Below are 12,722 nucleotides of genomic sequence, written 5' to 3'. Positions count from 1 at the left end.
ACGTCTTAGTGGTCAGGCTGGGTTGTTTTTGACTCCACCAAGACCTTGAGTATGTGTTTTTGTTAGGTGCTTTTTCACTGTCTTTGTGTATCTTTGGCCTTCAGAAGCTCACAGCTGGCTTTAAAGATCCCGTTCCACTCCCACACACACATGCACGCTCGCACATACACACAAACTTTCTCTCATGCTTTGCACAGGCCTTGGTTTAGTGTAATCTTTGTTTTGAAGATGTTGTCTGCTCTGTAGTAGTGATAGACGATGTTGACAACGACTACCACGACGTGTTCAGAGGAAGTGCAGACTCCTACACAGACGGTTTGTCTCACTACCCTACATTGTTCTAAATATTATGGTTGTCTTGCAGCTGGTCTGCACGTTTTATTCCCAGCGCTTTTACAGACTATAAAAAGTATTCCGTTCATTTTATTTAGATGTTAAAATATGGTTTTACTTGAAAATGATTTTATCCTCGGAAATGCTTCGGCTGTTAGAACACGCCAAAAGAGCTGAATCCTCCTGTCCTGAGCTCTTATATTTGTGGAAATAACTGAAGGCTGTGGTGCTCTGGTAGTGGTTTACCACTGGAATAGTTAAAACCAACCACATGAAATGCTTCTCTGCTCCCTCTAGTGGTGATGTGAGTAATGAACTCGATGAACTGGAATTTTGTGGCTCGTGATTCATGTATGGTTGTGTTGTACTCCTTAAAAAATGACCAAAATAACCTTCAGCAATTATACACTTTTAGATTTTGTCTTCTGATATAATGGGTTAAATACATGAACGTTCAGTAGTCTGGGGTCGGTAATATTGTGTAGTGTTTTTGAAAGAGTATCTTTTGCCTACCAAGGCTATATTAATGTGATAATAAAAGTGAAAAACAATAAAACATATTTTGAAAAAGCATTAGCATCTAAAATAACTATTTTCTCTTTTCAAAATGGAATTCCACTGATTTGGTGCTCAAAAACATTTTTTGTTATCAATGTTGAAAATCAGGGGTGACCAAACTCGGTCCTGGAGGGCCGGTGTCCTGCAGAGTTTAGCTCCAACCCTTATAAAACACACCTGAACCAGATAATCAAGGTCTTACTAGGTATACTTGAAACTTTCAGGCAGGTGTGTTAAGGCAAGTTGGAGCTAAACCCTGTTGAAAATAGTCCTTAGTGCTTGGTATTTCTTTATAATACTTTCTTTAATGTTTTGCAAGAAACCATGGACTCTTTGATAAATATATCATTGAAAACAGTAGCATTTATTGAAAATAGAAAACTTTTGTTTTGTTTTTTGCTGTCATTTTCACCAGTTTTCTGTGTCCTTTATAAGTTCAAGTATAATTAGAAAAAGTCTTACTGACTCTTAACATCTGAATGCCCATGTATATTAATGTCTTCTTGCGCAACCAGATTTTTTGTCCAGTTGATTCTCTGTACAGTGTAAATATTCTCGCAAACAACCTGCTTCAACAGGAAATGTCAACAGTAGGAAAACTGCACTCAAGTGAAGTTGCTAATGTTTGAATTTGTTCAGAGTTGTTGAATGAATAGTCACTTTAAGACTCCATTTATTTCCTAAACCATAATTTGCCATGCTTTTTATGTAATTATACAGTAATTTGTGGTCTGTATTTAACAATGAAGTGATAATGGAAGCCCTTTTCCTTTTGAGCTGTAGTGAAGCTAGCTTAGTCATAGAGCCAAAGAAAGAACAGACTCTGCGTCATAAGGCAATTGTCATATCCCTTTTGATTTTTCCCACGTTGCTTTGAAGAGTTGAAGATTGTGACTTGAACATCTGTTTAGCGCAGGTGACCATTCGATTAACAGACTCAATAAGAGCTGCAAATGTATAGAACTGCCATTTAAATGTTTGTTTTGCCGCAGCCAATCAGATTGTTTGATCTTCGGGCAAGGCTGCGTAATTTACATGCATTATTACTTGACTCACTTCAGCTGATATCACAACATATGCACACTTTTTCAACATCCACAGCCATTTGGTTTCCATTTTAAAGGTCTGATCGGTCATTCACATGTGCTAATGCAAGATACAAACCAATCTTAAAATACAACCTGTATATCCTTCAAGCCTAAATCTAAATCTAGTACCTCTTTGTGTGTTTGTGTCTCTAGGACATCAAGACAGCGTCGATCTCTGGTGGGTATTGCCAACAGGACCTCATCTCGTCTTTTCACTACGCCCTCTTCACTGCCGAATGGCTCTGCCACTCGTAGCCCAGAAGAGGAAGCAGAAGCCAATAAGATTTCCCTGATTGTTCAGACCAAGGAGTCGACAGTCATCTCCAATCTGCGGCATTTTACCAGCTACCAGATAGAAATTCATGCCTGCAATGATGACACTGAACCCTCTCGCTGCAGTATGGCGGCCTATGTCAGTGCTCGCACCATGCCTGAAGGTATGGGATTGTTATTGTATGATGCAGTTTTATTTCATATAGTATAGTGAATATATTATTAACAACTTTCTTTTTATCTGTTTTTATAGAAAAAGCAGATGACATTGTAGGGCCGATAATCTGTGAGGTGTCTGAGTACTCTGTACACATCCGGTGGATGGAGCCTAAGGCCCCTAACGGCATGATTATTCTGTATGAAGTCCATTATAAGAGACTGGGAGATACAGAGGTGAGATGTTCCATGAGATCGAAGTCTGTATTCTTTCCAGGCTCTCTGCTCCCATGAACGCTGGCTGCACTTTAAATCTGATTTTTATCAATCCTGTTGAAATCAACATGTGCTAGCTCCAAATCAACAAGCTATTTTAGCATCATTGCATCAGCTGTGTATTTCTGTAACCATGAAGAAATCTAGCCAGAGACAGTGGAAATGTTCCTAATGTTGTTTTTGAAAAGCTTTGGATAAACAAGGGATGATTATATAAAGGCTAATAATTGTTGTAAGCTAAGTGAAACAAAACATGACAGTTTTGCACTTAGTGGCACATGTTTCCGTTGATGGATTTGAAACAATCTGTTTCTGTAACTGTTTACGCTGACCTCTAGCAGTTTCATTAATGTCTGATGAGTAATATGTGGATGTATTAGTGTGAGATGGATTTTAAAACCATCATAAAAGCCAAGACTTTGCCACTGGCTAATGGACGTCTTCAATCCGATGTGCACAGCAGTGTGAGTTGTCTAACTGCATGCCTTTGTCTTAGGAGCTGCACCATTGCGTATCCAGGAAGAATTATATTGCAGACGGAGGCTGCAAGCTGAGAGTGGTGCATCCTGGGAATTATACAGTGCGGATCAGAGCCACCTCTCTGGCAGGCAATGGATCATGGACAGAGCCAACACACTTCTATGTGGAAGACCTACGTAAGACGCTATCACACACACAGCTTGTATATAATGCTTATGAATATCATATTTTCAGTTTTTAAATTATGCATAAGATCCACATAACCAAATTTTGAGAAGGTTTTTGTGTGTATATGTGGGAAAACTTGTAAATATTCACACACACTGTTATAATGCGCAATGACAAAACAGAAACAGATGCGCCCGCGAGCATTCATACAAAAGTTGACTAGTTTTTAAAGTAAATTTTTTTATATATTTTAAAACGTTTGTTGCATGATTTAAAAATACCTTTTATAAAATTGTGTTTTTGAGACAAAACCAAAACAAAGAAGTAAGCCATGTAAAGGTCAAGTTGCATTTTATTATTTAATTCATGAATAGCCTAATGTAAAATGCCGGTAAATAAAGCTAGATGTTTACTAACATTATAAATACAGATAAACATAGCTAAAAGCTGTTTTAGTTCCTTTCACTCCATAACAAATCCTTTACAGTCTTCAGAAAGATAATGAAAAATAGGATAGTAATCAAACATCAACCCAGAATGAATTCTGTGTTGCCGAAAATTAAATTGGCATTGGGCTCACATAGCCTACCTCTCTTATTTGGCATGAATCCACTCAAAAATGTTTCCATATTCATGATGTATTTCAATGCTAAACTGTTATATATGCTTTGAACTTCACTCGCGCCTGAGTGATCACTTGATTCTTGAATATCGTTTCTTACAACAGCAGAAATAAAGATAAGATTAAGACATCATTATGAAATGTTAAAGGGTCTACTCTTATTTGTGTACAGTCACAATAACGACAAAACACTGTGCTTTTCAAAATACAGAAAACAGAAAGATGGATCTTTCTGCTGTATTGATTTCCCTTCCGTGAACTTAAAAAAATAAACTCAGCATATTGAACTCACAGTTTTTCATTAATTTTGTTAATCTGTGAATTAAGTCAAATATAAATTTCGCAAATAGGGCTATTTATTTAATTCATATGTGATTGTATTCAGTTTTTCCGCGTTCATATTTGTTATTTTATTTCAGCTTTATTTCAATTAACATAAATGTTCTTAATAGTTCTAGTTAACTTTAATAACCTTACCTCAATGGCAAAACATCCATAGAACTGCAGTACACTTTAAATTTTCCAGCTGTTTCAAGCCACAAATATTAATTTAATGCCGGTATGGGACAAATTTCCGGCTAGGCCACAAGTCTTATCCAGGCCTCAGAGGATGTGCCCATGCTCCTCCAATAAATTATCCATTAACGGTTAAAATAATTTAAAGTTTGTTAAGAAAACTGAGGGTGCACAGATTCTTTCTCCCCTTTGCCATAGCGCCAGGCCTGTTCTTTTTTTATTTTAAGGCTTTCTATAATATATTGGTGAATTGCTATCAGTGTATGAATACTTGCTATTATGTGCTCCATTGTGTGCTGCACCTGTACCAAACTTGGTTTGGATATGCACACTTTTTCTATATTGTTTCTATTGTGTATATGTGAACAGGTATGGACCCTAACATACTGAAGATAGCGATTGGTCCTGTGATCTGCGGCATTCTGCTCTTCGTGATGGGAGCTGTGGGCTTTTTCATGTTCAAGAAAAAGTAAGTGTTTTCTCTTGTGAATATCCTTAAAACCAATGTAGGAAACTGATCTTTATGAGGTATATGAATTTAATTTGTTGTGTTCATCTGACCAGGCAAACAGAAGGTCCGACTGGGCGTCTTTATACCTCTCCAAATCCAGAGTATTTCAGCCCAGATGAGGGTGAGCATCTTTCCTTTCTTTTTTTTAGTGTGCTTAACAACATCTGACAGAAAATGTTGTGGTCGATGCACATTTGATTTTGTTTTAATAGAACCAGAGTTGATCACATTAACAGTGTTATCGATTTAGGATGATTATCACATTTAAAATGACTTTCTCCCTTGTATGAAATCTGCTTCATCTCAAATATGGCACTGTGTGTCATGCACATCTGTTGTGTTTGTGCAGTGTATGAGCCAGACGAGTGGGAGGTGCCTCGTGAAAAGATTAATTTGTTGAGAGAGTTAGGCCAGGGATCTTTCGGCATGGTGTATGAGGGCATCGGAAAGGACATAGTTAAAGGTGAGCCGCAGACCCGTGTCGCTGTGAAGACGGTTAACGAATCGGCCAGCCTCAGAGAGAGGATCGAGTTCCTCAACGAAGCTTCTGTGATGAAGGCATTCAGCTGCCACCATGTGGTAAGACATGTCTCTATATGTCATCCTTCCTGTCCTGCATGTTTTGTAGTTTTATAGCATTATTCATATATTATTTATATTTTGAATTAGGTTTTATTTTTATATTTTAAGTTGTTAGTAAGTTTATGTGCTTTTTTATGTTCATTTTCAGCTTTAATTTGATTATGAAAATAGTCTTTAAGACTAAGTTTAAGTTGTAGTTAACAGTAATAACACTGGTTGGACTGCTGTGACATATTTTGATGGTAACGAATGTGATTTTGTGGGTTAGGTGAGGCTGCTGGGAGTGGTGTCTAAAGGCCAGCCAACTCTGGTGGTGATGGAGCTCATGACACACGGCGATCTAAAGAGTTTCCTGCGTTCTCTCAGACCTGACTCAGAGGTAACGAACCATAGCAGAAGAGTCACTATCGGACCTGCTACAGCTTTTAGATTTGTTATAAGGAGCTAGACTTTTAGATTAATAAAAGCAGTGTTTAAGTAATGGATTTTTGTTTTCTCTGCTGTTTGACAGAATAATCCGGGTCGGCCTCCTCCAACACTGAAAGAGATGATTCAGATGGCCGCAGAGATAGCAGATGGCATGGCTTACCTCAACGCCAAGAAGTTTGTGCACCGAGACCTTGCTGCCAGGAACTGCATGGTAGCCGAAGACCTGACTGTAAAAATTGGAGGTACAATACCAATCATAGGGGTAAATTTATGCAAGTTTTAAGAGCTACAGCCTCTTAATTTCCTATGCAGAGCTCTGAACGATCCAAGGTACTGACATAACGTACACTGGTTCGGAAGTATGGTAGTAGGTCCTACATTGTATGAAGAATAAACCAAACAATATTTGCTAAAAATAAAAATATATAATATATAAACATTAGATACTTAGAAATCCTCTCTTGATTACTAACTGAACGAAATGGGTTTGTTGAAATGTAAAAAATACTAAAACGAAAATAACATTTATTAAAGCTATATAGAAATATAAAAAGCGAATAAAATCACAAACAATATTAAAATGAAAAATGAAAATCTAAAAAGATATTAAACTATATAAATAAACTGATATGAATTTTTTTCTATAGCTCAATATTTACGGTAAGGAAAAAGCAGTACACGCCATAACCAATATCTTGTACTATTGTATCAAGTCACCTTTATTTCTAAAGCACTTTATACAATACAGATTGTGTAAAAGCAGCTTTACAGTGTTAAACAGGATAATAATGTTTTAATGATGCAAACAAAATGAAATTATGCTGTAAAGCAGTTCTTAAAAGAGGGCAACAATAAATAGTCAACACAATCAACAAAATGCAGACACTCTGAACTGATTCATTGTGTCCCTCATTTATGATTCCTGTGTAAATACCTTGCTAAAATGTGTACTTTCATGATAGGTGACGCTTCAATGCACTGGTTTCATGTGAATGAAAAACCACAGTGTATAATTATGTCCTTTTATGATAAATGATTCTCTGTCTGGGTGGAACTAGTCTTGGGTCTGGTTCAAAATGAGCTGCTGAATGCAATATCATAACGATAAAGGAGGGACAAGTGTTGAAGCACAGGATGTGCTGTAATATATCTCCTATATTGGATTGTGTCATCTATTATTGTAAGAGCTTTCTAATGATGTTATTTTGTCTTGTGTTCTCTGCTGTCAGATTTTGGCATGACGAGAGACATTTATGAGACAGATTACTACAGAAAGGGTGGGAAGGGCCTGCTTCCTGTGAGATGGATGGCCCCTGAGTCGCTGAAGGATGGAGTTTTCACAGCTCACTCAGACTGCTGGTGAACTGACAGCGTGCACACACATAAATAACCAAACCGAGACAATGTTTATTGTTAAAGCATATGTGTTAATCACTCATGACCCATGCTGTGCTTGTCCAGGTCATTTGGGGTGGTGTTATGGGAGATCAGTACTCTGGCTGAGCAGCCATACCAGGGGCTGTCCAATGAACAGGTCCTTAAATTTGTGATGGAGGGAGGATATCTGGACAGACCGGACAACTGTGCAGACAGATTGTGAGTATATTATTGATATATTGCCTGTTTTTTTTTTTTGATGACCAGTCAAGACAAGTAGTTACAATTTCTACTTGCCCTGTCAAGAGTTTCCCGTGTTTTTTTTTTTTTTTTAGCAATACTTTTGAATTTTTGCAAGAATTATTTATATATTTTTTGTCAGTGCCAGTAGGCTCGTGGGAAGGGTGGCGATGTGTAGTGCCATTGTGCTTTGGGCATCCCAAGTTCAAGTTCCAGCTCGTGGACCTTTCCCGATCCCATCTCCCCTCTCTCTCTCTCCCACTTCACTTCCTGTCAACTAACTGTCCTATCATAAAGGCAAAAAAAGATCCAAAAATAAATCTAAAAAAAGAATTATTTATATTTCTCAAGAACATTTTCTTCATAATTTTGTTGTTTAAATTTAATTATTTATTTTGCTTTCTCAACAAAAAGAAAATATTTGAAAAAAAATTGAAATTATAGCTATATATAAATAATAGCTAATTATACAGTAGTCAACATTTGAAGTGGATCAAAAATGTTCATCAAAGATGTTCTAAGACAAGAACGCATTTTGGTTTTAGGATAACTTTGATGAAAGGTTACACATTTTGGATCATATAATCTGACCCTTTTTTTTTTTTTTTTTTTTTTTTTTAAGGTTTGATTATTTTTAAGATTACTTTTAACCGAAGTCATTTATCACATTGATTTCAATAGAATGATATTTTTATATAAAAATATTGATACAAAAATAGATTGATATTAGGGCTGTCCAATTTAATGCGTTAACGAAAACTCATTTTAATGGCACTAATTTTATTAACTCACGATTAACAGAGCGGCTGAGAGGAGCAGCGCTTTCAGTTAAAACACATATTATGTTGCCTCTCTAATTCTACTTGCAAGTATAGCCCAAATCACAGCACATCTATTGTCTTTATCTTATGTGTATTTGATTTTCATCAGACGACGGCTCAATTATCAGGATTTTTGAGCAGATTATCATCTTGGAAGGGAGAGCTGGTTATGAAATCTTAATGGGTCACGTTTCAGTCACTATTTCATATTAATTCGGTTGTCTGACAAAAGAAACAGTAAAATATAACAATGAAAACAGTTTTATTGAGGATTTGGCTGCATCAAATTACAGCATTTGGGCACAGAGAGGAATTGGATTCCATATAATCAGTGTAATACCCAGCATTTTTTTTAACCCAGCGTAAGTCTTGAACTCATCTCCTTTTTCCTGATCTTCCAGGCATAACCTGATGCAAATGTCCTGGAATTACAATCCCAAAATGAGGCCCACCTTCCAGGAGATCATCGAGATGCTCCGGGAGGATCTGCATCCCTCGTTTCAGGAGGTCTCCTTCTTCTACAGTGAGGAGAACAAGCCGCCTGAGACGGAAGAGTTTGATATGGACATGGAGAACATGGAGAGCATCCCGCTGGACCCTTCCTCGTACTCTCAGAGGGAGTGCGGTCTAGACGGGGACGAGGGCTCATCCGTGGGCCTTCGGGGGAGTTATGAGGAACACGTGCCATATACACATATGAATGGCAGCAAGAAAAACGGACGCATCTTATCCCTACCCCGATCTAACCCTTCTTAATATTATTTACCCCATCAAGCTATATTAGATTGTTTTTCATCATTTTATAGATTCACTTTTATCGAGCTCTATATCAGAAGCCCTTCAGAAAGTAATCTCAGGACATTCGTTTTCTTCTTTACTGCCTCAGTATGATGATGATGATACAGGGTGCAGGGTTTTTTTTCTTTTCTTGTATTTAAAGATACACATCAACTGCTTTTTCTGTCTTTTTTTTTTTTTTTCTTTCTTTTTTTTTTATATTTGCCAAGTTTCAAGGACTGGTCAAATGGAACAAACTGTGAAATTAACCTCAGACAACCAGAAGGCTGCTTTAAACCTTACATCTCCTCATCCACCAACAGATTCTCCCTGACTCTCTCCAGAAAAAGACAGAATCTAGAAGAAATTAAAAGAAAAAAAGTGACCTTACTCTGTTTGTGGCCTACGTCATGACAACATGGAGTTGTGTCTCAGTCTGTACACTTTGTGCTTTGGTGGCAAACCTGTTGAACTTGGGAACTGTAGGATGACATGAAGCATCCTTCCAAGAACAAACTGTCTACAGTGGAAGCCTGTACAAGACACTGCTTTTCTACCTGCTACTCAGTATTCCAGACTACACAGAGAACGAACAGATTTTTGGACTCTTATTTTTTTATTTATTTGCCTACCTGTGCTCTTTCTCTTCTTCCCTCCCCCCGGTGTTCACACATTTACAGCTGAAGGATATTTAAACTGTTTTCAGGACTTAAAAGAGACTAAAAGAGTTCCTCAGATTGACCAATAGTTGCTGCTTTGATATATTTTAGTGGGTATAGATGATGATAAAAATATATATATAAATATATTATTGATGTTTTGTACATAGATGATATGTTGTCATTTGAGAGTTATCGCCGGTTGTAGAAATTTTTTTACATGTTTGTCTCGATTCTTTATTTTTTCTAATCTGAAAATCATACTAATCATCCTGGACCTCTGATCAGCCAGCAACTCCAAGATGCACAGGAGTATCTAGACGCCTTCAGCTTCAGATGTCAAATCTTGATATCAGTGGAAATAACTGCTGTAAATAAAGCAGTGAGGTGCATTCAACGAGAGCGAATGGATGTGTTTCTGTTGTGTTTTCCTTGTGAGAAATTGGGGGAACTTCTGAGTGGTCGCTTTTGGCCCTGTTTTCAGGACGGTCCTGTCCCAGACTGTAGCTGTCCCCGGAAATGTCCCTGTTTTACAACACATTCAAAACGGAACTCAAATATACTACAAAAAACCCAGCCAACATAGAACTGCGTAGAGACAGTTATCGGTGTCATTCAAGGTAGTGATACAATTATTAGATTAAAGTAGTACTGATTGTATGTACTAGATAACGGTGTGGGATTGTTTTGCAAACACTATTTTAAATGTTCCCAAAGTGAACTGCCACGATGCAGTAATTCCCAAACACACATAACTATACCATTTGCACTTTGCCAAAAGTACATACGTTATGAATACAAAATAGCAAGCCCAATAAGGTATATTTAAGATCTATTTCCACAAGCACAATAACATTTGATAAGCTAGAATTCGTAACTGAGGTGCTTTTTCTTGCAACGATATCCATTTCTAGCTTTGCAATATAAAAGTTGCACAAAGTGAGTCAGACACATATCGAGAGGAGATGTGAGCACAAGGGAGTGATTTGACCGGAGCATTGATTACACTCAATTTATATGGTTCTGTGGAATGCAGACCATGTGATACTACAGTCATGGCCAAAAATTTTGGCAGTGACATAAATTTTGTGTTTTGCAAAGTTTACTGCTTAAGCTGTGGTGGTGTTCATTCACATTGTTTCTAGATTGTGTAGAGTGCTCACATGCATTTTAAATAACTGCTAAAAGCTTCATTGGCCAAAAAATTTACTTTTGGCAAAAAAAAACTTTTCACTGTTTTTTGATCCTGACACAAAATGACCAGCTAACATTAATTGACTAATCATATCAGCAGCACATGTGAGATTGTGAATGAGTACTAGTCTGGTGAAATCACTATCATACTAATTAGATTGTAAGAGCAGACTGATTGCTATAAAAGGAGGTAAGAAGCGCTTCCAATCATTGTGTTCTTGTTAGCAATGGTTACCTCCAAAGAAACATGTGCAGACATCATTGCGTTGCATCAAAATGGGCTCACATGCAAGGAAATTGCTACAAAGAATATTGCACCTGAGAGAACCTTTTACTGGATCATCAAGAACTTCAAGGAGAGCTGTTCAACTGCAGTGAAGTCTTCAGGACATCCCAGAGTGTCCAGCAAGTGCCAGGACCGTCTCCTCCTGAGGAGTTAGCTACAGAATCGTGTCTCCATCATTGCAGAGCTTGCTCAGGAATGGCAGCAGGTTGGTGTGAGAGCAACTGCACGCACAGTGAGACAAAGACTTTTGGACAATGGCCTGGGGTCACGAAGGGCAGCAAAGAAGCCCACTTCTCTCCAAGAAAAACATCAAGGACAGACTTAAATTCTGCAGGAAGTACAATGATTGGACAGCAGAAGACCGGTGCAAAGTTATTTTCTCCGAAGCTCCCTTCCGACTGTTTGGGACATCTGGAAAATCGATTGTTCGGAGAAGAAAAGGCGAACGCTACCATGAGTCCTGTGTTGTGCCAACAGTGAAGCATCCTGAGACCATCCATGTGAGGTTGCCTTTCAACCAAGGGAGTGGGTTTTCTCAATTCTTCCCAAAAACACTGCCATGAATAAAGAATGGTATCAAGATGTCCTGCAAGAGCGACTTCTTCCAACGATCCATGAGCAATTTGGTGATCTGTGCATTTTCTAGCATGATTGAGCACCATGTCACAAAGCAAGAGCGATGAAGTGGCTTGAAGATCATTACATTGAAATTTTGGATCCGTGGCCAGGCAACTCCCCGGATCTCAATCCCATAGAGAACCTGTGGTCAGTCCTCAAAAGGTGAGTGGACAAGCAGAAGCCCAAAAATTGTGATCAACTCCGAGAACTAATAAGGCAAGAATGGCTCGCCATCAGTCAGGATTTGGCCCAGAAGCTAATATCCAGCATGCCAGAGCAAATTGCATAGGTTATGAAGAACAAGAGTCAACACCGTAAATACTGACTCATTTTGCCAATAAAAGCCTTTAAAACTTATAAGCTTATTTTTATGATTTAGACGTCTTTCACTGAAAGCTGGATAAATAAGCTTTCCGTTGATGTATGGTGTGTTAGGATAGGACTTTATATTTGTCTGAGATACAACTATTTGTAAATCTGGAATCTGATGGTGCAAAAAAAATCTAAATATTGAGAAAATCCTTTAAAGTTATAAACAAATATACCTGTGCTACTTTATGACTGGTTTTGTGGTCCAGGGTCACATATAGCCTACTTGGCCTGAAGTTAACTACAGAGATTTTGCTGCCACCTGCTGTGTAACATGGTCCACTGTAAAAGACGAATGCTACATTACTGATTCGGATGATGAATGAGCAGGCTCTCTCTCTATCTAACATAGGCCTACCATTTTATAGCCTATTACAGCTAGACTACAC

At 37.9% G+C, this 12,722-nt stretch overlaps 1 protein-coding gene across 1 annotated transcript in view; it reads left to right on the top strand.

The window, feature by feature from the left end:
- The window catches only part of insra (insulin receptor a), a 46,691-nt gene extending 36,423 nt beyond the window's left edge, over positions 1-10,268 (top strand). The window contains exons 11-21 of the mRNA XM_042718629.1: positions 2,133-2,416; positions 2,506-2,645; positions 3,181-3,340; positions 4,840-4,939; positions 5,035-5,102; positions 5,331-5,560; positions 5,832-5,942; positions 6,075-6,234; positions 7,222-7,351; positions 7,454-7,588; positions 8,832-10,268. Of these exons, the coding sequence (XP_042574563.1) occupies positions 2,133-2,416; positions 2,506-2,645; positions 3,181-3,340; positions 4,840-4,939; positions 5,035-5,102; positions 5,331-5,560; positions 5,832-5,942; positions 6,075-6,234; positions 7,222-7,351; positions 7,454-7,588; positions 8,832-9,186 (1,873 nt within the window). The 3' untranslated portion in view covers positions 9,187-10,268. The remainder of the gene's footprint in view (positions 1-2,132; positions 2,417-2,505; positions 2,646-3,180; positions 3,341-4,839; positions 4,940-5,034; positions 5,103-5,330; positions 5,561-5,831; positions 5,943-6,074; positions 6,235-7,221; positions 7,352-7,453; positions 7,589-8,831) is intronic.
- Positions 10,269-12,722: the final 2,454 nt, after the last annotated feature.

This window comes from Cyprinus carpio, chromosome B2 (assembly GCF_018340385.1).
Source record: "Cyprinus carpio isolate SPL01 chromosome B2, ASM1834038v1, whole genome shotgun sequence".
Classification (NCBI taxonomy): domain Eukaryota; kingdom Metazoa; phylum Chordata; class Actinopteri; order Cypriniformes; family Cyprinidae; genus Cyprinus; species Cyprinus carpio.
The sequence above is the reverse complement of the archived record's forward strand: the minus strand, read 5'-3'. Positions and strand labels throughout refer to the sequence as shown.